At 40.8% G+C, this 27,993-nt stretch overlaps 2 protein-coding genes across 6 annotated transcripts in view; one reads left to right on the top strand and one right to left on the bottom strand.

The window, feature by feature from the left end:
- vrk2 (VRK serine/threonine kinase 2) overlaps positions 1 to 2,935 on the top strand; it is a 17,635-nt gene extending 14,700 nt beyond the window's left edge. For 4 of the 5 annotated variants that reach the window (XM_073482001.1, XM_073481999.1, XM_073482000.1 and 1 more), the window contains exons 13-14: positions 936 to 1,109; positions 1,441 to 2,935. In XM_073482001.1, the coding sequence (XP_073338102.1) occupies positions 936 to 1,109; positions 1,441 to 1,764 (498 nt within the window). In that variant the 3' untranslated portion in view covers positions 1,765 to 2,935. The remainder of the gene's footprint in view (positions 1 to 935; positions 1,110 to 1,440) is intronic. The other variant, XM_073482003.1, reaches the window with a different exon arrangement.
- fancl (FA complementation group L) lies at positions 2,740 to 27,993 on the bottom strand. Its single transcript, XM_073482004.1, has 14 exons — positions 27,622 to 27,993; positions 26,970 to 27,028; positions 26,724 to 26,784; positions 26,148 to 26,204; positions 25,716 to 25,813; positions 18,671 to 18,767; positions 16,142 to 16,210; positions 10,021 to 10,171; positions 9,742 to 9,825; positions 7,748 to 7,793; positions 5,742 to 5,823; positions 4,784 to 4,900; positions 3,241 to 3,312; positions 2,740 to 2,824 (listed from the first exon to the last, which is right to left on the bottom strand). Exons 1-14 carry the CDS (start codon positions 27,706 to 27,708, stop codon positions 2,789 to 2,791), a joined length of 1,116 nt encoding a protein of 371 aa, XP_073338105.1. The 5' UTR covers positions 27,709 to 27,993; the 3' UTR covers positions 2,740 to 2,788.

The raw sequence follows: 27,993 nt of genomic DNA, 5'->3' as shown, positions 1-27,993 counted from the left end.
TTCACCTCTGAGATTCTTATCTCTTAAATTCTTATCTTATCTTCATCATTTTCTAAATTTTAATTAATACTGTAACATGATGGAAAGAAAAAGGCAGAACTCAACAGCAAGGGCAGTGCAGCACCCGGAAAATTTACAGCGTGCACACGCTAGAGTTATCTTGTAGTTCATCTTTAGAAAAGGCCCCGTCCGCAAGCATTTCTTGTATTTAATGACTCAATAATTACCTTTGAGAGACGAACGGGAGGTAGGTCACGTGTCTGTCACTCCTTTTTAAGACACCACCTGGAGACAACAGCAACATTCAGCAGCTTGTACAAACTCTGTGGCAAAGAATAAACTCTATGTTCTCAGTCTGTATTAAATCGAAGACCCTGCGCCAGCTCAGCGTTTTGTACAACAATGACTCCCCCGGAGCTAACAGGGCAAGAGAGAGGCTGCTCTCCCCTGTTGGACTTACAACATTAATAACACAGAGGAACACACCCCCTTATTTTGTTATTCACATGCAGGCATAACTGTGGGATGCTGTCAGATTCCTTCATTAATGAATGCCTTTAAAAATTAAAAATAAAAACGCTGGGGATTATATATTTCCAGTTGTATTTCAGTGGATGAAGGACACCATTGAATGGTTGCGCAAGACAAAAATTAGTGGACCCTTATCTAGTTATCAAATAGAGAAGTGATCGCGAATCAAGAATCTTTCTGAATTATAAATCAATTCCGAATCGGATTGGACACCCAAGAATTGGAATCGAATCGAATCGTGACATTGGCAAAGTTTCACACCCCTCTTGTTGCTAACATTTTACATCGACCCACCTTGAGGTTGGATGTGTTTGAATATCAGAGTTGCACTTGAAACCAAATAACCCTGTCAAACATCTTGATAAATCAATAATGAACTGCACATTTTTGTTGATTGCTCCTAGAAGGAAAGAGTTTCACCTGCTGCCAGAAGATCACTGAGGCCGAGGCCTGGGCATGTAAATTATGAAGAAGATGTCAGTGAAGATGAGGATGAAGAAGAGAAAGTGGAGTGCAGCTCCAGACCCATTCCTGCATGCAATTTGAGAGGCCCTCCAATAGGCCCCAGACCAGAACAGGTGTGAGGCAAAAAGACTAGAGCTGCCAGGCTCCTTATGTATGATTGTTTTTTAATTAATTGTGTAAATTTACATTAATCCTCGTTGTTTGGTTTGAATCTGTTTTACAAAATGACTCCGGCACAAGTATTTCTTGTAAGCCTTTATAAAGATGTTTGAAAATGCTCAGACTTCTTGTTGTGACTCAAGCTCTCAAGGAAGTTACAAAGAAACACACAAGCATTTAGTTGGCAAACAAGATTTTATTTTAAGTTATTTACATCGTACAGTAGAATTGTTACGTTATTGTCAGTTCTTAAAGTGCTACCACTTGAATTACCCTCTTCAACAGAGACAATCACCATGGAGCGGCAGGAAAACAGACGACCTCATCGTGACCTCCGAAAGACGGGAAGGACGACAGAGCAAACATACACAGACTAACAACATACACATGGAGTACGGGGATAGATGGGATGATAGGCTGCTCCGCCACAGAGTAGGATACAGCTGTCAACAGTGCCCTGACAGTGACCTCTGGGATGTAAACAGAGGTCCTCAACAGAAAGCTGGTCCCACACAGGGGAATGGACTCTTTTCCTGGTTTGTCACTGCAGGCTTCTTCTTTTTCTTTGGTGCTGTTCTCGGAGTTGCATTTAAAGGTCCCATATTATAGAAAATTTGATTTACACGTCTTTATGCACGCATTCCATATTCAGAAACTGTGCCTTCAAATCAGCTGTCAGGATTTGTACGGTTGCGATGTCACAACTATACAGTCACCATCCTCAGCCATAGACCATATTCACACGGCAACCATTTTCCTCTGACATCACGCTCAGAGTGGGAAGCTCAAATGTCGTCCAGTTGTTTAAGGTAATAGGAAATCCTGACAAATTATTGATTGATTGATCAGCAACTGAAATAAACAATGGGTGGAAATCCAGAGGGACTTAGGTTTATATGTCCTGGGTAAATCAACATACTTGATAACCCATTCGCTTCCGTTACACAACAACTAACCTGAGCATTCAACCACTTCCTGGCTAACATTACCATTTGATAGTGTTACACAATACGATAGGAAAGGCATAAATTAATTCTAAAGTATCACACACACCTTGAGCAGATATATTTAAGCGAGGAAGGTTCTGGATGTAATCAAACGGTTAGCTAGGAAGTGGTTGAATGCTAACATTAGTTGTTGTGTAACAGAAGCTAATGGGTTATCAAATATATCCCTCCAGATTTTCACTATTCTCATTCTTGCAGTGGCTGAATCAGAAAGTGATGAAATAACAATTTTTCAGATTCTCCATATTTACAAGATGTGTAACGCAGCAGCAGCAGCGTAACATTATCCCAGCATGGTCTATGCTCCCTGCATGGCCAGCAGAGCTCATGCAGTAACAGGATGATCAGACTTGTGAGGGCTGACCAATCAGAGAAGACCAGGCTTTTTGGAGTAAGGCCTTAAAGAGACAGGCACTAAAACAATGCATTCAGACAACATTCAGGGTATTTTCAACATTTAAGCATGTAAAAATTTCAAGTAGACAACCAAAATAAAATATAATATGGATCCTTTAGACAGACTTTTGAGTGGATAAGGAACCCACAAGGTTTAACATAGTCTTTTGAAGCTGTTTCCCATTGTCAAGATAGGGGATCACAGGAACACAGGAACACAAAGCCACTTCTCAGGACTTCTGGGCTGCCATTTTCACAGTAATGGGCTGAAATAAAAGGAGTTTATTCTGCTTATTAAATGTTCATTATAGTTATCATTAAATGTTGTATGAAGGATCACTTTGTGAAAAAATAAAGTAGACTCATTTCTGACTGGACTGTAGATGAAGGACTCCCAAATGCACTCAGAAATCATACACACAAATAAAAGTCTTTGCTGTATTCACAGATATCGAGTATCACATACTTTACTCACTTCCTTTATCACACAAGGAGACGCTTCAGTAAAACTGACTGAATGCAGTATATTGTTGTGAGCAGCCTTTGAGCAAAGAGAAGGCTATGTGATGCATAGAGCCATTCTAATTAAGTATGCCGAATCTCTATTGACTCTGCTGTGAAGGCCTTTATGAAGAACCGTGAAGGCGGCTGTCAGTCACTGTGATGTGAGGTGCACACGTACCTTGCTGCAGTAAGGACACTCTCCAAAAACAATGTTGAAGCTCTGCCTGCTGGATGGGAGCGCTCGCAGCCACTGAAGGAAAAAGGACAGAAAGAGGAAAAAAAAAAAAAAAGACCACTTCATCAAATCACTACCTTGGATCTGATGTGTCCGTGTCAAGTGATAATAATGCTTGTTTCAATGCACAAGTATTACTGCACACTTTAAAGGTATATTCAAGATTTTTCAACACTGAAGTATTATAAGGGCTTTTATATGGACATTTTCAATGTCCTCCTGACACTTTTTATATCTCTTATAAAAGAGATCTCAGTATGCTCAGTCTCAATGAATACAGAGGATATAAACAACGTCATCGATGTTCAGGCAGATGGAGCATATATCCTGTGTGTTGTCAAGCTGCACCTCAGTGATCCCTCCGAGTGCCAAACAGAGAGGCCTGTAAGGGCCTGTGACTGTCTTACTTTCGCTTCCCAGCAGCCTGGTTTAAACTGCTACATTCAGACCTTCCATGACCTGGATAACATCAACATTACAGCTGTTACAAGTTCCTGTCTTTAACTGTGTCATTGAATTATTTACATCTGCAACAGCGATGTAAGCGATATGCGTAAAAAAAGGCCTATTAAAGAAATGAAATTCACTGTGATTCGCTGTCTCCAGGCTTAAAATCTTAACATCTTTCCAAACCAGTTCGAGTTGTTTCCAGTGATCAAGTGAAGGATTATTTAAATGACTACTAATGACATTTTTTAAACAATATCTATATGCAAGCTGCTTTTGTGACGATATTCAGTATCAGTGTATTTAAATGACAAATAAATAAGTAGTGTTCAGAGTCTGTGCCACAGTTTTGTTTATTGCCGGTGAGGAAAAACCTCTGAATCACATTTAGACCACCAGACAACACCTTACAAGTCTCCACAGAAATGGGCTTTGCCACATGTAGCTAGTATCGATCAATCATTGTGGTATAGACATGGACCAGTCCAACTCTTTCTATCTGACAAAATTGAGTTTTATTTAAAACAAGAACATCGTCAAGATTTTTATAGATTTTTTCAGTGAAAATGATCTTCATCATTCATCATGGTGATCATTCCTACTGATTGTGAATCATAATATCTGTTAAAGAGGTCATATTATGCTAATTTTCAGGTTCATACTTTTATTTGGGGGTCAAAGTAGAATAGATTAACATACCTTTATTTTCAATTACAACACATTATTTTTCTCATATGGTGCATTGCTGCAGCACCCCTTTACACACTGTGTCTTGAAAGCTCCGTTTTAGCTACAGAGTGAGACATCTCGCCTCTGTTCAATCTTTGATGAGAGTTGCACTTGCGCATTACTTAACAGGCAGGGTGTAGCCAATCAGAGGCAAAGTAGGGCTGGTCATGCCGAGCAAGGTAGTGTGATCTAAAATAACGCAGCTATAGCAGTAGCAACAAAAAAATGACACCTTGGTTTGTTCTGTTTTCCAACTATGGAAGCCTGTGCAGGTGTGTGTCGGTGTGTGTGTGTCCGTCCATTTACGTACCTCGTACAAACAGGCTTGATGGAAGGGCTGGCCACAGCGAGGGTCGTTACACACGTGATCAGGGATCGAAGCTTCGAGACGATAGGAGTAACAGATCCCACACTCAACGCTGAAGGTCTATATGCAAACACACACACACAAACAAAAAATATTCAGCATGCTTTCACACGTGCACTGTGTCTACAGTTGCTTAAGCCTTGGGCAGGGCCTCTGTAACCACTTAGTGTTAAACAACCTTCTAGTTACAACTCCCATGCCAACATCATCCTGTACCACACCTCTCCCTCTCTCTCTCTCTCTCTCTCTCTCCCCAGTCCCATCATCACACACTCAATACACACTCTCCTCTCTGCTCTCGTTTGCATTTTGGCGTAATGAGAAGCTCCTGTTTTTCTGGGGCTATCCATTAAGAGAGAGGATGGCAGGTAAAAAAAAAAAAAAAAAAAAAATCAACATCTGGTCAACTCAACTTTTTTGCACTCCTCTGAATGTTAATGAAGCTGAGGCATTAATCACCGCGGCGACAGCGAATAAACACGACGCCCTTTTAACCCGTCGGCAGAGAGGGGAGGGGAAAAGAACGAGTGTTTAAAAAAAGAGAGATAAATGGTTTTGCGTGATTAAAGCGATTTGATAGTGCAGAGAATTCTGCCATCTTTGTTATTCTAATGATCTTTTCTGTAAACAACCCAATTAAAGGAGAATTTGTGCCCACCTCATGGAAAAACAAAACACGGAGAGAAAGAAAAATATGGAAAAATAGGCAATAGCGTATGTCCGCCCCCTTATAACTTGAAGCTCAAACAGACACACAAACAAACAGGAGGATGCATGCATAGATATAAACGCGCACACACACATACAGACACACACACACACACACATATACACCTCCTTGAGGTAATCATGATGGGAATGGACATGTTTGAAATGGAAAGGGGGCAACTGTGTGACATACAGATTTTTCGTGGGTGGCAGGTGACGGGAATTCGATCTCCAAAACATCCCGGAGGTTGTGCAAGACGCTGGAGTCCGGGTTCCTGCCAGCAGACCACAGACAGCTCCTTCACACACTAATTAACCACATGCAAATGAGCCTGCAAAGACACTGGGGGATGATTAGGAGACTTTCACCATTGGTATAGAAAAATAGATGAAACAGAAAAATATATATATATATATATATAAAAAAAAGAGGAGTGTTTGTGCTGCTTCACGCTGAAAAGTGGTGGAGGGAGAAGACGTGTCATGCAGGGAGGTTAATGTTAAAACCTGTGGTGAAATTAAAATCTCTATTTTACTTTTAAAATGAAGTGTGATTGTGGTTTGTTTTGGGGTTTTTTCCCAGCAGCAGGACCAGTGTGCATAGTTTGTCTCATCAGACACTGATAACTCCACTGCATATAATGGTGGGAAAAAACAGAACTACATGATATACAAAGTCAAATCACTGGAGAAGACCAAAACCAACAAAACTAGTTTCCTTTTTTTTTTTTTTTTTTCCCACATAACCTGTATCTCTGTAGCGTTGGATTCTGGCTACACATTAACGATTGTGTATGGCTTTCTGACATATTTGTCTTATTTGTATTTTTATTGAGTGAGTTAATTGTCTGTGTTATTCTGTTTGCACACCTGCTTGCCTTGAATTGCCCCTTGAGAAATTAATAAAGTATTTTCTATTGAACTGACCAAACCTTGTATTTTTTCTTCCTCTATACCTACTCTACTAAAACACATCAATGAGCCACACTGTTGCACTGGCTAACATTTTTTCTGCATTACCATGAACACACACACACTGTAATTCATTTGAGCTCAATCCCACATACATAGTCCTGCTGTCACAAATACTCACTCCAGCTTGAAATATGGATTCAACCACAGCTGAAAATAATTCCCACATTTGGGGGAATCTCTTTTAATGTTTTGGGAGTTTTTTTTTGGGAGTATTAGCAAACAATTTGCTCCATTTGCACAAAGAGCTGATACGGAGCAACATTAGCCTTCACTTTGAGTCATGCTTTTGACCACCACATGAATCTTAAAGCCTTTAGACACTGGGGGCGCTTTTTTGTACCATTAATTTGCACATCAATTTTTTTTTTTTTCAAACTGTTGTATTTGTCACGAGTACGTTCACAAAGAAAGGGCATATTACCCGGCGAAAAAGTGACACTGATTTCCAGAACCAGTTTGATTTTACTGAGCTGATGAAGGCATCAACCAATGATGATGTGCAAAATGGAAGCACGTCACAACCTTCAAATAACACTAAATAGTAACCTAAATGTGGAGCCTTGTTTGGTGCCTACGCCTATAAAGTTTTCTGGCTAACAGGTTCGGTTTCTGGTTAAGCTGCCCACTGAATATGCACAGTGGAGTTTCTCCTGCTGCTCCCTGCCCGCAAGTTCACGCTCTGCCTGTAGACTTTACATTGTGATGACGTCACAGATTTTCAAATTGCTTTTCTCGGCTTGAGGTTGAAGGTCAAGTTTTACAAACACAAAACCTCCATGGATCAAAAATTCATAACACAAAGAATGTTAATTGACCTTGTTTACAGTTTGTGTACATAGTTTTGATGTGACATATTTTTAGCATTTTGCATATTAGTGTCATTTACTTTTCATTCTCCACCAAAGAAAGATTTCTATCTGTTTAGCTGCTAACTGCTCATTGATGTTCACGAATTAGTTGCTAACTTTGTCTGTTAGTAGTTATTTGGGAGAATGTTTATATTGTAGTTTTAAATTTATACATACACTACTACATAATAGTAAACAGATTTTAATTAGATTTTTTTTTTACTCTGCAATTTTGGGATCAGCCCCAAAAATCCAGCATTGGTCAGACTCTATTAGTAACATAACAAATTGGCAAATAGAAGTCAATAAATAATAATATTGTATTTTCACCAAGTCCAAAACCCAAGTAAAAGCTTGGTGAGGCAGAGAATCTTACCACAAGTGCATGTTGCCGTTCAGTTTATTCCTCAGTGGAGTCACCGCTGCAACAACAAAAGAAATAAATTATTTGGTAAACTGTACGACCAATAAAAAGCTTTAATTTGATTCTAAGTCTTTTTTCATTCGTTTCAAGCACCTGCAGATACACTATTATTGTATGTAAGCCCTCAGAAAATTAGACTGTCTTAAAAAACATACTCTGCATACCCACAAACCCCGTCTGTTATTTGACAACAGCCCGGTCCAGCACAGACAGCGGCATCACCACTGTCAGATATGAGCCATCATTGCTTCCTCTGTTCCACAGGGGAGCTTTGTCTCCGTGCAGCACTCATCACTTTCACTATTTGTTATTCCTACATGCAAAAAGCAATATTTCTGCGCGACCCCTCGTATTTGAGGGTCGCCGCCTGCCTCCCGTCTGGGTAGCTGAAGTGTGTATGTGTTTAATATCTTTTGAGTTGCATTGCTAGGCAACAGGCTAGGAGTTGCATGACCTTGGGTTTACAGAAACAATGGCCGACAACTGATAGGAACTTAAATAGACAGCTGAAGCTGAAGCTCGCCGGCTTGCCCTGGTGTTGGCGTGGTGAGAATGAAAACGTGCTATGGTGGAAGCAAGTCCTTTGACATGACAACAGACAACAGTCAACACAAGTTGCCTGGTAGAAGTTGAGACGTGGAGATCAGTGAAAAAGCAGCACTGTTCCTTTTTTTATCTACACCTAATGCCTTCTCCCTGATCTGATCTGAATAATGGCGGGCACAGGCTCAATTTGTACTTTATTGCCTGTGTTGATCCTCGGCTGGCAGATTATTTAGTGACAACGGGCGTCTGACCTCAGTGATATGGGCCTCACCAAGAGGCTCACGACAGTCATTCGCATTAGTGATGAAACAATTAATCAATTAATTAATTTCTCTATGTTTTTGATCAATTGTTGCCAAACATCTGCATGAGATCTGCTGCTTCTCACTTTTCACATGCTCAGTCACAACAGCATAACTAAAAGCAACAATTTTAATCTGAATCACTTTATTTCAATGTAATCGCTGCAGTCTGTGGTGTTTCATCAGTTGCTTTTTCAGTTTTGTTGAACTTAAAATACGTTTACCAATTACAAACTGTCTTGATAGCAAGGGTGTAATGTTCACAGGATATGGGAGGAACATCACCCCATCACCTACAAAATTCCAATTATATCCCCTCTCTCACACCTTTAAGCTGACAAAATCAAGATGAGGAAATATTCGTAAGTTCAGTTATCAGCATGAAATAGCTCCTATGAGCGGTGCTTTCTCGGCTTTTTTTTGCACTGGGTTTCACCTCTCAGGACACACAGAGGCCCGAGTGAGGTTATTGAGTCCGTACAAAGTCTGAGAGGAAGATCTGCATACAGGTTGTTCAGCTTGGAGTTAGATTTGGCAAGATCTGTATAACTCACTCAGATGTGAAAGAACTATATTATTATTTGGTTCAGGACAAATTTCAACCCAAACCAGTGAAATATAAGCAATTGGTGAGGTTTAGAATAACATACAAAGTAACAAAAAAATTCTGAAATTCAGTTCAGAGGGTCAAAAATTCAAAACCAAAAGTGTTTGGAGAGTCCAAACAGAAGGGAGCTGTTATTGGTATCACTACATCACCAAGCTTCCAGCATCTATTTCATGCAAAGTGGGTGCATTTTATTCATTTTATCCACTTCCTGGTGTTACCGTTCACTTGCTTACTGCTTTGTTTGTCAGTTAAGTCAACTTTTCATTTGTGACTGTCACCTGTGAATCCTGAAACGACCTCAAAAAACAAATTCACTGGCAAACCTCATAGGCACCAGATGACTTGCATTATAATAAGGAAAGGATTTCACACGCTGTAATACAGTGTGTCAGTTCTGAGTGTGTATTAGTTCAGATATACTTATCATGCCCTAGCACTGCCTGAAAACACACTTTCAAGTGTTGCCATGTCTCTGGGGTCCTACCCACCGTGCTCGGCTCCCAGCAGGCAGCACTCTGGCAACATCTCAGGGTGTCTGGGATCCACCTCCACTTTGATGGATACGTTGTTTCCTGCACACACAGATGGAAATGTATTGCTTCATTATCATATGGTTTGATTAATGTTATGTGGAGATTATCAGTTGGATGATCAATATCATCTGTGAAGTCCATTGAGATACTTTAGTATATGTTTTCTGGGCTATATATTTAAATTGTGTGACTTGTTTTTGACAATGCTGAGATCTCTTTTCATGTGTACTGTACCAACAGCGATCCGCCTCATGGTGTCGGACCGGCTGGGTTTTTCTGGCTCCAGAATCCAGGTCTTGCTGTCAATCTCGTCCAGGACGTCCCAAAACGTGGTTAGGGACTCCAAAACCAGTAGGAATTGGTTGTAAAGCTGGTCCAGAGTACTCTAACAAACGAGAAGACAACAAGCACTGAAACACTAGAGAATTCCAGGGTGCTCCAACAGCATCCTCTTCATTGTTACTGAACAACATTACCTGCTAATTTCATTTCTTTCATTGCAAGCTAGTAGCAGTCCATTTTCCAACAATGAAAAGAAAACTGAGTTTAAGTCCCTTTATGCTACATAACAAACTATGTTCTATACTGGTGGTACGGCAGATACTTCTGTATCTTTTACTAGATGGCAGCAGTGTGAACAGACTTTGGTTGGGGTGGGTGTTATCTTTTAGTATCCTTAAAAGTATCCTGTGCAGATATCTCACTTCATCAATGTTACTGATACTAAGTCGATGGTCGATGTTCTGGGCAGTTTTAATCACCTTCTGCAGAGTCTTCCTGTCCTGACGTGCACTAACCATGCCAGTTAGGATGCTTTCTGTTGCTTCTCTGTAAAAGTTGACAACAATTTGGTTCCAGAATTTAGCCTTCTTAAGTTTCCTTTGGAAAGTAATTAGGATTCATCATCTGGGATTATGTGAGGTCCTGATCATCACCTTAACAATTAATGTTATTATTAGAGCTGGACCTGAACATATCCCAGTTTACATCACATAAAGCCTCCCGCAGAGCTGTCCCTAATTGATCAGTCCAGCCAATCTCTTCTGCTTAACCAGAAAATCTCATTTCAGCCATTGAAACCAAGCCAGATTTGCTGAAAGCTGAGGGAGACTGTGGTTCGTATGCAACCTTGATCGATGTGCACACCCTTCGAATTTAGCGCTGTTGAAATCCTCAGTCACAATGAGGGCTGCATCTCCATTATTAGCTTGGTAGCCAAAAAGAACATCATTCAACTCAGACAAAGCAAGCAGACTGCACTGAAGATCACTGAGACTACTTCTCAGGAAAAAGAGAACTGTTGGCATTCAATGGTCAGGAGCTTCAAGCTGGGTGAACAGAGGAGACACTATCTCCCAGTCCCCTTGATTTTCATATCCCCAGCCTATGTCTTACGCCCAGTTGTTGTTTCCCTCAGTGCCTTCTTTGTGTCTTCACACCAGCATTTTCTCCCTCTTTAGGATTGTGCGGGGCAAAATAGATGATGAAAACATTTATTTTGTCGCATGAATCCATTCCAAATATCAAGTGTCTGTCGTATGTGATGATAGCTGAAGTGATGGGTTCAATCTTTTAATTTTATCATCAGTTTGTAGTTTAGATTACATTGAAACACTGCATTGAACTGTTAATTTGAGTTTTTTATACAACCAAATGAAGAGTGCTTCTACAACTACTAGAGTGAACTGAAAGTACAGACAGCAGCTGACCATTTGGTAAAAACTGAGAACTTAAGGCGCACACACACGCACACACACACGCACACAGAGAAGAGAAAGGGAGGCTGATAGAGGTGTCGGAGAGCAATACAGATGGAATGAGAGGGAAAAAATTAGGGGAAAAAATGAACCAAAAATTATGGGTCATTGTGCCAGCACAGTGCACACAATTAAGCATCGTCCAGGTGCTGAGAGCCTCAGCAATTACAGCCCAATTAATGCCAGTGGCATGATTATGGTTATAGCTCAGTATAACTACGCTAGGCCCAGTTCAGAAAGAAAAAAAAAAGAAAGAAAAAAAGAATAAGAGCTGGTAATTGAATTCTTGCTGTATCTGTGAGAAGAACATGAGTGAGAGCAGAAGTCTGTAAGAAAGTATAAAAGAGCCTGAATCTGAGCTGAGATATTATCTATTTATGCTATCTCCCACTGACCTCAATTTAGCTCTTTAAAGCAGCCAGACCGAAAGAATTCACTCCTCTTTGAATGGATCCTATTAAACTGTACTGTTTTAACCTATTTTCAATAAGTTATGTCTCACTGAGCAGCTTCTGATTTATAAAGTGATTAAGACTAAAAAAAACACAGATGAATCCCCACAGCCTCAGACTACTCTCACCCTATAGGTGTTTTTAAAATCACAAGTGAACACTTAATCTGACATGATATGATGAAAAACATGTTTGTCTTATCTATGTACAGTATGTGTTGAAATCTACTGTAAACTGACCAACATTACTGTATCCTCTCTGGCAGTACAAGTACAAAACACACTAAGGTTAAGTGATTATTAATTGTAGTATGTCAGTGAATACAGCATGTGATTGTAGAAAAGTCTGTTCACATTTGTTATGATAAATAGATCACAGGTCAGCATTGGAATTAGATCCGAGCCACCAACCCAAAGCAACAGTATTTGATGACCTGGTGACCTCGCGATGAGACTCAATCAACTACCATACGGCTTAAGATGTATGGATTTGCTGCTTTTCTTGTTTTTTTATGATAGCAATAAAGAGTTTTTTGGGTTTTGGACTGTTGGACAAAATCAGAAACCTGAAGATGTCACTTTGGGCTCCGAGTATTGTGATGAGCATTTTTACCTCTGTCAAGGACTTGTTTCTTCCATGTTGTTGGTCAGTTGTTTTGTGAGCAGAATAACAGGACAATTACTGAACAGATTTCCACAAGATTCGGATGGAGGATGGGTCTCGGTCTTGAATAGACACATATATTTTTGGGGCTGGTCTGGATAAAGGGACGGATCCAGGAATTATTTCTCACTTACTTTAACATTGCAAGATAGGGACATTTTCATAAATTTGTCAGGGAATAATACATGGATCTTAAATTATGGTTAAGCAAATATGGGTGGTTTAAATTTAATAACAAAAAAAATTATACTAATAATTTAGAGTGATACAGGGCTATCGAGTTTGATATTGGAATAGGCATGATTGGCAGAGGTATGCGTTTTACTGAGTGCCAGTCTGGTTCATTTTTTCTTGAAAAATGACTAAAACGATAATCAAAATAGATATCTTTATATTATATTATTATTATCTTTCTTTAGATTGACTAATCGATTAATCAACTAGTCATTGCAGCTCTTCACTATATGGTGCTAAGCTACAAGACAAAACACACAGACACATACATACGGGCAGGTATTGAGTCAAGCTATGATGCACGTTCAACAGTGTTTCTGTTTCTGGTGTTTACACTCACATTCACTTTTTTATTCACACTAAAACCTCCTGGATGTCTTAATTCATGCAGAATTTGGTTGTTAAAAATCACCCTTGTGTAGCCTGTGAGCACAAAGGACACAAACTACACACAGGTTTATTTCTCTTCCCATTCTAGTTCCACACAAATGCACAGAGTGGCATGTCTTGGCCCTGCAACAGAGCAGGCAATAATTACTCATTCAAATGAACATGTCAGGACTGTCGACAGACAGGCCCTTCCCCCCGCCACACACACACACACACACCAGACAAAACACACTTGGCACAGATGCAAGCACATACACAAACACACACACACACACACACACACACACACACACACACACACACACACACACATATATACACACTTCATGTTGCAGTGTAGGAGAGATCCATCAACGACCCAGCAGGCAGACAGGCTCCATACGGTAGCGCTGTTCTAAGCTGGTCCTCACTGTACGCCTGCCATGTATCAGCTCAACAGCACACGCACTTGTGTGCGCGCACACACACACACACACACACACACATTTGCATCTCTCTGCTCAAATTCTCTTTCTCACTGTTCTATGCTCTCTGATTTTTGTCTACACCGTCTCTCACTCTCTCTCTTTCTCTCTCTCTCACACACACACACACACACACACACACACACACACACACACACACACAATATTTGAAACACTATAAAGAACAATCCAGTGCTCAGATATGGAGCAGTAGTTTTCGCGATGGAAAAAGAAACTGCTGGTGTTACACCCCCTAAGACATATATCTGTATGTGTGTGTATGTGTGTGTTTTTGTTGAGTGAGTACAGACAGACACACAGACTGAGAGGCAGTGACAGAGATGACAAGCGGAGTCGTGGGTGAAAGAAGCAAGACGGCAAACAACAGTAACGAGGAAGCAAAGAGATACAAAGAGCGCACAGCTGGTTTTACATCAAAACAGTTTCATGCCAATTATAGTGGACTACATTTGAGGGGCTGAAAGAAAACGTCTTCATACAGCAGGTGGAGAAGTGTTTTGTCAAATTATGCAATAGGTAGCACAGGATGAGTCAAGTTTTATTTGTGTAGCCCTTAATCACAGTTTGAGTCTCAGAGGGCCTCAAATTGTCACATTACAAAACATCAAACATGCCTGTCCACATTTGAGGCTCTGAGGCTTTGCAAAAAAGAACCTAAAAAATATCAAAAACATCTGACAAAGAAATAATGTGACAGACTTGGCATAATAGAGTCTCACAATATAACAGCTGGAAATTTGTGGCCTTGAAATGTCTATTAGATGTCTTTCCACTGTGACCTTTAAAAAATGCTGCATGTCATGGCGATTGAATTTGGCATTGTTATTTACCGACCTGAAACATACAGCAAATAAAGGATAATAAGAAGAAGTTGTGTGAATATTTAAAAAAATAAATCACAAAGCAGACTGGAGTTATGGTTTATGTCACTTGTGCAAGGGCAGAATTTGTACTTTGGAGAGGTGGGGGTTGTCCCACCTCCCAATTTAACAGTTTCAGTTTCATTCTCTCGCTAAATGTCCTCTCGACTGTTCAGCTGCCAAGCTACAGATGAGAGAAGTGAGTTGATAAAAGTATTGATTCGCTTATCTGAATAAGCCTACAGTGAGGTTTATAGAAAAAATGCTTCAGCAGCAGCAAGGGCACTGTGAAAGTTTCACCTCTCAGGCTACACAGCTGCCTTTCTCTCTTATAGGTGGAGACCATTGACATATATAAAGATGGAAGACGCTAGGTGCGGATTGGCCGTCAGGAGCACTGGGAGAATTCCCAGTAGCCAAGCAGGCTGATTGGCCCGGAGTGTCAGGCCAGTGTTATAAAATGCAAAATTAAAAATGGGTAAATCTGAGAGAAAACACCACAGGGCAGCTACAGTCCCTTAGAACTGTACACCGTCCACCTCCCATGAGGTAATCGCATGTACGTACACATCAGTCAGTGCGGGGAGTGCATGTGGCCATGATGTGGCCAGAAAATCAACAGCACAGGAGAGAGACGGCACAAGAGAAAGATGGAAAAAAAAGCGCAGAGAGAAAAAAGGAGAAAAGTCTGGGTGGAAAATGCCGCTAAACGCTGTAAAATTACAGATATCTTCACAAGCAAGGGACATGGCTTTTTTTTTTACAAATCAGGAACCCACCACTTCTTTATGTCCATCCCAACTTCTGAAACCAAACATAAACACTTACTGTGCTGTGTGTGTTTCGTGTTTGCTTTTAAAATGCAGAGATCTGAATAACTTAACTTGCTTACAACATGGCGGTTGCATTAGAAGCACAGCAGAATCTAAAGTAATTAACATAAAGTTTTTTTTAAGCTTCCATATACATATATATTAGAGCTTCTATGACTAGATGAGAGCAGCATTGATCAAGTCAAATTAATAAAAGTTAAAAATCTAACATCCTAAAGGACAATACTGAGTTTATTAAATTAAAAATGTTAAATGCATTATTGTGCAGCTGTTTTAGGGACTTAATCACAGTGGACCTTCGCTGAAAAGATGAAAAATGTTGGGAGAAGATCATAGAATGAATACTGACACAAGCTGCATAGAATGAAGGTTCATTATTTATACAGTACTTTGACCTTCACAAACTTGCTGACCATTTTCATATTTGTCAAACTTTAAATTGAGTCCAAAAGTCCAAATATTTGACCTCAGAAAAAATTAAAGTTTATTTCACTGTTCAATGCTAAAGTCCGGTTCTCACAGACTTTTGGTTCAGTTGTGTAAATGTTCATACTTCTTTGTTTCTATGGACCCTCCTAACAGAATAACACCTTTTAGCAGCCTTTCAAATGTTCACCAACAATTTGATTTAGAAATTACAAATACTTCTGGTAGATACAGTTTCTGTGTACATGCACATACCTGTGGTGTCCAGGTTATGACCAGAGGGACTGGCAGGTCAGCTGAGCATTCAGGAGCCTCTGCAGGGTGCTATGGGTGTAGAAGATGAGCTTAAATTAATATCTCATTACACGTGAAACCTAATTGATCTTCTGAAACCCTTCCAGTCTCAAACAGCAAGCAGGGCAGCACACGCTTGCTTTCATGTGATAATATGGGGATTTCGTCACCAAATGTTTCAATATGAACTTTCCTGACACCTGTCTTTAGTTGCCTCTCCTCACACTTCCATCTCACATGAGATCCCGAGTGGCAGTGATCCACAGTAGTTTAATTCAGAATTTCTTTCTCTGTTCACCTTCAACATCAAGCTACTTCCAGTCCTTTCCCTGTGCTACTCCTCTCTCACTCCCCTTCCGTCCAAGCCTCCATGTGTCCATGCCAGTGCTGCCTCCTCCCTAACTGTGCCTGGCGAGGGATGACCTGTCTCTGGATCTGGCGGAAGCAGCTGGAACGCAGGGAGGACTCCATGCTATTTTTACCTGGTGCCAGAGGGGTGAGGAGGGCCAGGCGGGCAGGTGGGCACAGAGTGGGGTCCAACCACCCTCCCTTGTCCCTGGTGGATGTCATCTGGGCTTAGGTATGCACCACCGCACCATGCCACTCACCCACACTACCTACAATATGCAACCCCGCTGTAAGATGTTTACACTGCCAGCTACTAGATGCTCCATTCTGAGCTTTAATGAGTTTTAATGAACTGTACTTTATCCGTCTACTGCTATTTATACAACAGAAACAATTGACTTCTTTGAAGTATTTTAAAAAATGTTTATATTACCCACAATTCATTGCAAATGTCCTTACATTTTACAATCATAATACAAGGTACATTTATTTATCATTTTACATCGAACATGTCAATTTCGAAATCACACATTTTGTTGGGGACCCACTCAAATGACCACCTGTGGGTCCCGGGGACTCATGACATCGACAACCTAGCAACATCACTGTGATTTTCCATTATAGGGATAATTGTAAATTGAGATAACTGTGAATATCCTCACATGAATGACTTGAAAAAGCTGTCTAGTTATAATACAAAGAGTAAAATTTGACCTTTTAAGCAGTTTTATATGTTGAGTCAACAGTTTCACTGACATCTCTTTTAATGGCAGTCAACCATTGATGTATTAAGAGAACTGGATACACCACAACTAAGCAAAACCCCCAGGAAGACCCCAGGCTTTGAAGCCAAGTTGACATAGTGGCCGCTCCCTGAAACTTTCATAGCAATGAATAGGGCTGTGTCCCTGACATTTTATCCAGTTGTCATTATACATCCATGCCACTCAGCCTTTCTGCTAATTTGTGTCAGTGGCCACTCGTAGTACTGCAACAAAATAATCTCCTGCAGCCAAAAAACATTTCCCCCATTGACCACCACTGTAAAAAGAGATATTTGTAAAACTGGTGACAGGACACCTCAGAGCTTAGAAAGGTGATTTGTATTGATGTAGTGATGGCATTCAAGTTGCTAGGTGCCATCTTTGAGTTTGGTATCCAGTTGTTATAAAACATCAAAAAATACTTTTCAGTTACAGGGGATAATCTTTTTGCAGTGCAACAGTTGACCACTGTGGAAAATTTGCAGCATCGCTGTGCATAAACAGTTTTCTACTGCACTGAGGGATTACTAAATATTGGATTAATAAACATAAATAAAAGTTTACATAATCAGACTGAACTGTTGGCTTTTTTACAACCTGTCTGCTTGTCTGACTGCTACTGTTTCTTGTTCCATACTTTATTGTTGCAATGTTACTGTGTTTTCAGTGGCGATGTTAACATTCTTTTTGGTTCTTAGAATGGGGTCCAGGGACCAAAATTATCAGATTTGAGATTGTGGATGCAGAAATATAATAAACTGACTAGTAGAGAGTCTCATCTGGATGGAACTACAATTCTATATTAAAATCAACCAAAACTGTTACGTGTTCCTGGGAAGAAATATCATTATCATATCAACACTCTGTCACCTCTTGTCTGACAATTTGGAGAAATGTGACATGCGAACATTTCAAACTCTCTGTAATACACTGCCATTTCAGCGACCTACATTTACCTTTACCTACAGTGGGCAAAGGTTTTGTGTACTTCTCTCAATAGCAGTGAGCAGAAACAGCAGCTATGCAGATGAGTGTGGGTGTATTGGTTTATCTCTATGCATAGAGGAAGATTTTCTATCATGCCGGGGTCTATGTGGAGATTTTATCTGTACTACATCTCAGTCACAGCGGGTTATCATGTCTCTCCACACCCTCTCCAGTTTGACCTAGATTTTGGGGCGCAGATGTAAATCACTGATTTGCTATCAGCAATTTGAGCATCCAATATGCGTTTGGTGAAGTTGGCCTGTTTGGATTTGGATTGGCTATAGGTCAACATCAAGCTGTAGAGTATTCCATTTGATGATGAATAATATTCAGTGTGAAAATTATCCAGTCCTCACAGTAAACTGTGTGTGTTTCTGTATGTGTGTCTTACCTTAGACTTGAGGTTAATAGTGAGGATGTGCTCCCTCCCAGAGGAGTCCTCTGCCTTCAGTCTCAACGTTTGGAACTCTGTGTTTATGAAGAGCAGCCTAGAGATGGACGCACACAATACATATGCAATAAATCAACATCCATTCACAGAGAAGGGTACACATAACTCTGTAAACTGACATCAGCCATCATCCACCGTTAATCACTGCTGCAGAGAGCAATATTGAGACATCAACTCTGCCTTTAGATTTATCGCTGCAGGTTCCAACACCGTGATATTAAATCAGGCTACAGCTCCACAATCACGCCCCAAAACACACAGGACATAACTATAGGCTTTTCTTTTCCAAATTCCAATTTGCATTCTTCTCCAGCAAGTGTCTTTCTGATGCTCTAATGGAAGAATACCAGGAATCGTGCATAAAGAGATCCAACCGCACTGAAGCTGAGAGCATTATTTCCACGCTGAGTAACCATCGAAACATCCTGAATTCTATGCTTTCTAATAAACTGTAAGTGGACACGCTGACGTTTGCCCTTCAGCTCACACACGTCTTTACCTGCCACCCATTTGGTACTGTGTATGCACACGTTCTCAGGTGAGATTGCTCACTTTTTTAGCTACTTCCATCCTCGGCTCCGGGAGAAACTATTTGTTAACTTCTTTTTGACCACTTGCCCAAACACTTGCAAGTGAGGTGCTAGATTTACTACCCCTACGTGGCATTTAACTTCCCCGGGCAAGGCTGCTGAAAAGTGAGGCTACAACAGTAGTCTCCCCCAGTCACTTGACCCTTACCTTGCATCTTGCCCGCACCGACCCAGAGTCACTACGCACTTGTCATAACGTGAAATAAAGTGTGTGTGGCTCCACTTCATTTTGACCTCATCCCATGTGGTATGCTTGACCCTTGCCCTATCGCTTGTACTGCTCGCTTTCTACGTCCCTGGCTCTGCCTCGAATACACAGCACCACTCACCAGCTAGCCGGCTGCCTGTCATCAGGGGCAATGATCAACAGTAGGTCTCCCATAATCAATAAAACAAGGCCTTTTCAAAGCACAAGGTTGACCAGGAGAACCGGTCAGTTCAGTTGCTGTCAAGTGGCTAAATGACACTACAGAAGTTGTCGCGGACATTAAACGTCATCATGCTGAACACAGGGAGTCATCCACTCACTTGTCCGTCTTTACAGGCGGATTTTTAGTTGCAAATTATTGTAACTAACTTTACAATGCGTAGACTGATCAATTTCCAGAAAACAATATTTGTGTAGTGAGACGCTTCATGGTCGCGACGTTTAGGAGGGAACCGGGGTGATGCCAACTTTGGGGTTAGCCTACAAAAATCCGTCAACCCTACGACACTCTATGCTAAACCGGCATGCTTAACAACAACAATAATTTCATTTTGATAGTACTTTTCCTGCTTAAAATGCTACACAGCTCAGTTAAAAAGAAAGAAAACTTAATGGGGAACCCTGCTACATAGCTTCCTAATTCGCATGGTGTATGCTAGCAAGTCAGCTACCTACACAACTTGCATATTGGAATCCAATCACAATGCAAGCAGAATCATTAATGGTGAAACTGGGACATTAATGTTGAAGTCATTTTGTCAGGGCTTTGCTTGAAGAAACTTTGGCGGGACACATGACTAAACAACGATTACAGGAACAAGCGTCAGCCTACATCAATCTGCCTCTTTTAAATAAAAAAAATGTAATACTAACACTACAAGGACTTCAGCAGATACAGGAGACCGATTCAAGCTCTCATAGAATTATGTGTCCCACAGTGACCTTAGGAAGGGTTCATATTTTCAAGCTTTAGTCAACCTGTAAATCAGACCCCATCCTTCCTGAGCTAATTATAACCTATTGAAGCTGAGGACAAAACACTGTCAGATTTACTGCTGCTCCAGCAGTCACTTCCTCCCCCCCCTCGAGTCCCTCTCCAGTCTACTGAGACCTGAAGACTAAAGACTGGTCTGAGACAAAGGACTGGGACAGTCCTCCTCCTAGATTTACAGTACAGCACGATGGACGCTCTATGCCGAGGCTGACATAGCTGTATATCTGCAGAGGATTTATGGAGTGTGTTAGAGAGGAGTGATGTGAGCAGTGTGCTCAGGAATGACACACACACACTTAGGGAAGTGATGGAATGATGCGAGACAGTGTCGGATGTGCCCGATTCATAAAAGTGTCTGCTCGTTCAAACACTTGCAATCAAACGCAGGCAAAGGGCAGCAGTGCTGAGGTATCATACACACACTAACATCTGCACATACCAACACACAACATCATGATCACACCAGTTCAACTCTGTGTCCCTATCATGCTGACCTGATACATTTCTGCTCCCAAGTTTACTCACTTTCACCGCCCTCGATCTCCCTCTCTCTCTCTAAACCATCTGCATGGTAATATCCATTCCACATTTTAGGAAGGCGTCAATACTGATATGGGATATACATAGGCCAAAATAATCTCGCAGCAGTTTGATTTGAATCGACAGTTCCTAGGTTACTTCATAGTCTCAGGTACACATTTAAAGAGAGTACAGGCACATAAAATACCCCTTACTGCTTACAGCAATAAATACACAAATCTGTCAAGCGAGACCAGTTAATAGACCTTTGCAAGTGAGGGAAGTGACAAGCATCTAAATGAACAAATCAATAAATATGAAGTTGAATGGTTGAAATAAAGTGCTGGTGATCATGATTACATGAATCAAAAGAATGGTGGTTCTCTCAAAAGAAAAATCTGTTTCCCTTTAATCCTATTTCACTCGCTACACCTGAGTAAGTCAACACATATCCTTTGAATTTCTGCAGTTACCAGTCTATAAAACATGGCTGGCGAACACAGACTGCAAGGTTTTTGCATGATTTTGAAAAGCCACATATTAGACATGAATCTTTTACTACCAGTGTTCTACCAGAGGGACAATAGCACTTTGCACATCCTGCTATTACTGTGAAAGGTTACATGAATATGACCATGTACGAACTGTATATATTGAGTTGGATTGAATTAGAGAAATCCAGACGAGGCCGCACATTATTCAGAAAAAAGGCATGTTTCATTTCAGTCGTTGTGGAATCAAGTCCCACTGACGTTTGTCATCTAAATGTATTTTACAATTCTTTTAACTGCTAAAACATAAAGATGATGGGAGGCTGGAAACTGGATCTTGAATGGAACCTGTTATCAGAACTCAGGGCCCACCATCAACTCTATGTTTCAATATTGTATGTATAGATATGGTGGAGTAATGGAGTCCTGAGCAGAGAAGTAGAGCCCAACTGATACTGGATTTTTGCGGCTGACGCTAATGGCGACATTAGGGAGTTAAAACTACAACAAAAACTTCTGATAAAAGATATATCGGCCAATATTCTTTATGTGTGTGGACAACTTTATTGTCCAAAATTACATCAGTACACTGGAACTGTAATCGTCACTGGAAATAGAATTGCTAATTTAATGTTATAAATTACATTCAACATCTTTTTCTGCATTATGTTCTGTTAAAAAAAAAGAAAGAAAAAAGTTTTCATATCGCCGCAAACTGGACAACAATGGCTGGCCATGCGTACATGTTAATGCATGCGAGTGTCTCTCTGTCCTCCCTCTCCTTTTTCAACATGGTGGCTTGGCAAGAAACTCTTATATTACAGATAAACAGTACACTTACATATGGTTCTGAAAACATTTTAAGCCAGATATAGGCTATGTAGTGACAAAATATTGACTCATATCAGCACTGCCCAATTTTTGCCTCTTGGTCTGAAATAAGTCAACCTCCATTTAAAAGCAGGTCACAAAACAGCATCAGACTTGTCATAAAGTGTCTCATTTTACAGCTAAAAGGTACACAAAAATATGGTCTTACACTTTGATCAAGTGTTGCGCAACAAGGGCCAGTTGTTGTGATACGTTATGTTATCTTCAAGATTCTCTGGAGAATACAGATCATTTCTCACACATATTTTTGTGGATGTGCGCCATATCAGGTCAAATATGGATTCAGTATACTTCATGAGGACATATACTATCCTACCAGACACATCTTATTTTTGTCATGTATGTGGTCCAAATATGACCTCATTTCTAGAGTACCTGGGATGACATGAACTCGAGATTCAAGTACTACAAAAGTGGTCCCATACTGGGAGTTGGCTATCTCCAAACATGAAACCTGGGACTCTCTCTCTCTCTCTGATCGGAGAGTATCACCATGGAGATCATATTTGGATCATATCTGAGAGTACTCAAGCTATAATATTTCTGGGTTCTTGTTTTTTTAAGCGCAGTAAGGAAATATTAAAAGCAGGGTTGACATAATAGTCGATTTCCAGGTGGATATTAAAGCTGTATAACAATGAATGTGCAGAATGCCAAAAAAAATGATGAGACGTGATATTCAGCTATATTTCATAAAGCAGATACAGTGTAAGTTAGACCGCTTATTTAATAGAGGACAAGTCAGAGCTCAGTATCGACCAACTTTTAAGGCTTAGCGCAGATTCAGAAGTGATTACGTTGGTGCATTACTAACACATATTTCCATCTCCTCTCCTCCGAGGTCTCACACCCAGGATAGCAGGGACTAGCTACTTGGCCATGATGGAAACAGCGTGACAGTCAGATGTCCTGCTGGGAAGACTGATGAGAGCATCCCATTTGCAACTCCACAGCCAAGTGAGCTGCTTCCAGACAGCGCACACCACGCACATTTGTGCTTATATGTGTGTGTGTGCACATGTGTCTGATTTTTTTTGTGTGTGTGTGTCGACAAAGTGATTAATGAACAGTGAGATCAACACATATGTAGTGCTCGTGTGTGTTGCATGAGAACTACGGTAGAGGAAATTGAGGACGCTGTAAGTCCCATGCACACAAACAATGTATATGCATATCAAGCGCACAAGAACACTAATCTCATAAAGCAAAGACACACCTATATATTAATTAGCTTGGTTTGCAGCCTAACGGTGCTAACCAGGACATTTCCATTACTTACAGGACGTAACTGCATAAATCCCAACACTATTTGTCATTGAATTTACATCACATGATTAACCCATTAAGACCAGATCCAACGTTTGCATGTAAAGGAGTCATTTATTAGCTGGCCTAATAATGTAACAAAACAAATAAGAAAAAAAAATCCACTTTAGAAAGAATCTAATCCCTCAGCCCTGGGTCTGGTTGGCCCAGCAGAGCCCTGCAGTCATAGAGCCGATAGAAGTGGTCTCACAAGATCAGCAACACGGTGTGACAGAGTGCTAACACTGTGAGAAGAGACGACTCTCTGTACGTACACCAAGAGGCTGCGAACAAGTAGTGCCAGCTGTGCCAGTAATGAGCCCAGGAGCTTCTAAGCTCCAAGTGATCGCCACTGAGTGATGGCGGCTGACCTACTTGACCTCATTTTCCATTAATTAACACGTGCTACGCCATCTCCAGCCAATTAAGATGACCACACTCTCAAATGCAGAAATGGAGACATACGGAGAGAGAGAGGAGAGAGAGGGAGAAAGACTCACTTACCTGGCCCAATCAGCAGACAGAATTACAGCTGAAAACCCCTGGTGGCTATTAGCGCGGCCCATACCAATTAAGACGCTAAGCGAATCTCGAGTGCTTTGGAGATAGAGGCCCACTGTGTATAATGCCTCCTAACCGTAACACGACACTGAAAATGATGTTGGTCCCATTTCCAGCATAAAGCATACCTTCACCCCCCCCACCCCTTCTCCTATTACAACCTGAGAGTCTTCAATTAGAGCCATTTGCATTTTGCTAATATCATAATTGTAGCCATGGTCATTAATAGGAAAGTGGAAAATGAGTGTAGTAGTCAAGGCTTAATCCGAGCTGGGGGAGAATAGATATCTTCCTACTAACTACCCCCTCCCCCTTCTCTCCTGACGAGTGGAGAGACGGTATTAGCCGGGCCTGTCACCGCACGTGGGCTGAGAGTTATTAAATGTGACCTGGATTTAACTATAACTCAATAACTAAAAATAAGGAAGTCATTAAGAGCCATTCGTTAATGTGGAGCTGTGTTGTTGCAGGCTCTCCAATCACTTTAGACTGCTGGGGGAAGAAAACAAGTGCTGCTCCATATACTAAGCTGTTTAGAGCAGCAGAGGTTTACAGCCATACGTTCACCTCGGTTTGTTAATCTTACCTCTGGGGAAAATACAAAAGTCAAGATAACCTATATAAATAACTTACAGTTTCAATAACAACTTTCCTTGTGTATGGCTTGTGAGCTGCATTGGCCCACGCACTCAGAGGTGTACAGGAGAAGCTAGCAAGTTCTCCATGTACAAGGTGTCTACAGGTATGAGACACTAACATTTTATGCATTTAAGACATGCTCAAGATAATTTTGAACCACATTTAAAGGAAAGGTTCACCCAAAAATGTAGATTCTGTCAGTCCACAAAATATTTCTGGAGCTTCAGAGCAAAACCGTGTTGCATTCTCCTCGACAGCTGAAGTGGATGGGGACAACCAAAAAAACTCATAAAATGGCTCCATACAATTTAGCAGAAGCCACGAGATCCCAAACTGATTTGAAAAGACTTTATTTCCACCCTTTTTTAGGCTGAAATATTCACTGTAGTTGCTAAGCTAAAAGAATTAGCTTAGTTTCTCAAACAGGCTAACGTAGGTGTATGCTTCTGCAGTTACTGATTAAGCAGCGTTCAAATCATCATATTTCGGTATTCAGGCTGACAATCCTCATTGTCATTGTCTTCAAAACCTAACATAAGTGGTGGTGCAACTTTTTTATTTAATTCATTTTGATTTTAGGACAGGGTCTACGCCATCCTAATTTAGGGTTCCTTACTTTGTCTAAAGTATAAACACAGGTAACACAGACAGCTCTCTGTCAAAGTGGCACGTAGAGCTGGCAAACCTAGTGGTCACAGCCAAGTTTACCAACATTTGACAGCTACCGACTTATGTCTTTTAAAACCTGGTCCCAGATACATTGATAGTGCTATTAGTAGTCACTTACTTGGCCCATCCAAGGGTCTCCATCTCAGAGATGAGCTGAGAGTAATACTGTGGAGGCGGGATGGAGCGGCACTCAGGAAAGCTCTTCAGACCCACTTCCTGCAACGACGGAGAGAATGCTTTGTATTTTAAGCCCAGCTTACTATGCACATGATCACAACTTCACCACACTGCACCATTATCTTCTGCTACAAGCAGACAACATGAATACAGCTAGACTGAATCAGAGCCATTACGTCGTATGGCATTGTTTGGTGGCAAGCATGTAGACTGGTACACTATTCATTAATCTAATGCAATTTTAATATACACGTACATATGTGCCTCACAATCAAGGCTATTGATAGCGCCTGAAGGTTCCCATTTACTCCCTATTCATAAAGCAACCATGTCAAAGTGACCGGGCTAACCACTGTGTCATTCTCCTCCTTACCAGGACAGTCTTCAGCTCCAGAATGAAACTGACAAGATCAGGCGACTGCTGCAGCCTCTGTGAGAAGGCAAACAAGAGAGAAAAGACATCCTTGAATGGGAGGATAATGAAGTGACAGTGTCTATTTTTTTTTCTTCCTCTAGCCAGCCATTCAAATCAAACACAGTGTTTGTGATTAATGGGGGCTGCCACCAGCTTTAATAATTAATGATAGCTTAAAGGCTGTGAAAATAATGAACTTTGCAGCCCGGGGTGAAATATCAATCTCATCCAAATAACCCTGAGGGGCCACATAACAAATAGGGACATTTTCCAGGCGATGTTAATTAAACAGTGAAAAATATTTTTCTCTACTTGTGAGCGAGGCGAGCCTGATGGGTGACAGAGAGTACAAGAAAGACACCAGGCACGATGCACAGAACACAAAGGAGCCAGAGTGACATGACAAAAAACATGGATCACAGGACCGTCAACCTGATCTCAGAAAGAGCTGGCAGACACAAAACCACAAAAAATATCATGACGCAATTTGCAGCAAAATATAACACAGGGTTCTGTGCTGGATGCAGAGTTTACCTGCTTCACTATGTGCTCATACCCACGCAACAGGTGCTTAAGCCGCCAGCAGCAATGCAGCCTGTAAGAACGGAGTTATGCACAGTGACAACAAGTGAAATAGTGAATAAAACACATATTCTGTATGTATATTCTGCACAATTCATAATGCCACACTTTGGGACATCAATTTGTAAAGAGCATGATTTCTGGCAACATCAATATACTGTAGATCTTATAAAGAGAAGGCGTGATGATAGTTTATACCTGCCCCGTGTAAGCTGACGATCTGGTGGTAGAAGTATTCTGATCCTGAAGTCTCGTTCCTGTGAGAATAGTTACATGACTGTAAGTGACATGACAGGCACAAAACAAAATTATAACTCAACTGACCTGTGTAACAGTCCCCATTGCAAACGTTAGCCAGCTGCATTCACTAAAAATAACTTTAAACTGACTCAGAAGAGAACACGTGGTATGCCAAACTCCACTAGGAAAATTACAGAAAGTTACTGTAGCTATTGGCAAACTGGGTATAACATAAGTTTGCAGCAGCATCAACTTTTCACTTCAGCACACACATAGACCGTAACATTCAATTTAAAATGTGGCTTTTTATAATCTCCAGTATTTCTGACAACTTCAACTAGCGTCTGTTGGCTATGTGACATCGTAATGCAACCATTCATGTGTGTGCAAATTAATGAAAAATAAAGATTTTTTTCTAAAGTAGTGAATATTAGACGTATGCCGAATTTACCAGAGGTTCGTATACTTTTGTGAAAGGTTTGAAGTTTTATTGTACTACTTATCTAAATTTGTCCAGAGCGAGTAATCATTAAATAGACAAAATGTTGAATGTAGTTTGGAAAATCGTGGTTTTAGCTAGGTAGAATACCCGACTCACGCATCAACTTACCTGGACTGTGATGAATCCGTCATAGATAGTTTTCTCCTTGTTGAGAGGTAAAAGCAGCGGGTTGTCTTTAACCAATGAAGTCTCCATCGCACTAGTTATTAATCCTGAAGTTAACTTGAGTTAACCTCAACCTCTCAGTCAGCTGTGGGACCAGGAGCGCTGCTTCCTTAGCTAACGGTTAGCAAGCCCGACGGACCAACAGTTGTTTTAAGATTTCTCAACAACCCGAAAGCCTGAACAAAACACTTGAGCTTCCATACTTCAGTTAGGGCCGTTCAATCGCAAAATTTTACCAAGAAGTCACTTTTAGTGGAGGAGTTTTAGCCAAGTCACGGACCTGTAACCGGGTCACAGTTTGCGAAGTTGACGGAG

This window comes from Pagrus major, chromosome 15, assembly GCF_040436345.1.
Source record: "Pagrus major chromosome 15, Pma_NU_1.0".
NCBI lineage: Eukaryota > Metazoa > Chordata > Actinopteri > Spariformes > Sparidae > Pagrus > Pagrus major.
The sequence above is the reverse complement of the archived record's forward strand: the minus strand, read 5'-3'. Positions and strand labels throughout refer to the sequence as shown.

What these genes read in the sequence shown, in the direction of transcription:
- fancl (XM_073482004.1), bottom strand. Translation starts at nt 27,708, where the DNA reads ATGGAGACTTCATTGGTTAAAGACAACCCGCTGCTTTTACCTCTCAAC. An exon ending in TCATAACCTGGACACCACAG is followed by an intron (nt 10,172 to 16,141) that starts GTATGTGCATGT and finishes CTCGTTTGTTAG; the next exon opens with AGTACTCTGGACCAGCTTTA. An exon ending in CTGCCACCCACGAAAAATCT is followed by an intron (nt 4,901 to 5,741) that starts GTATGTCACACA and finishes GTTTGCATATAG; the next exon opens with ACCTTCAGCGTTGAGTGTGG.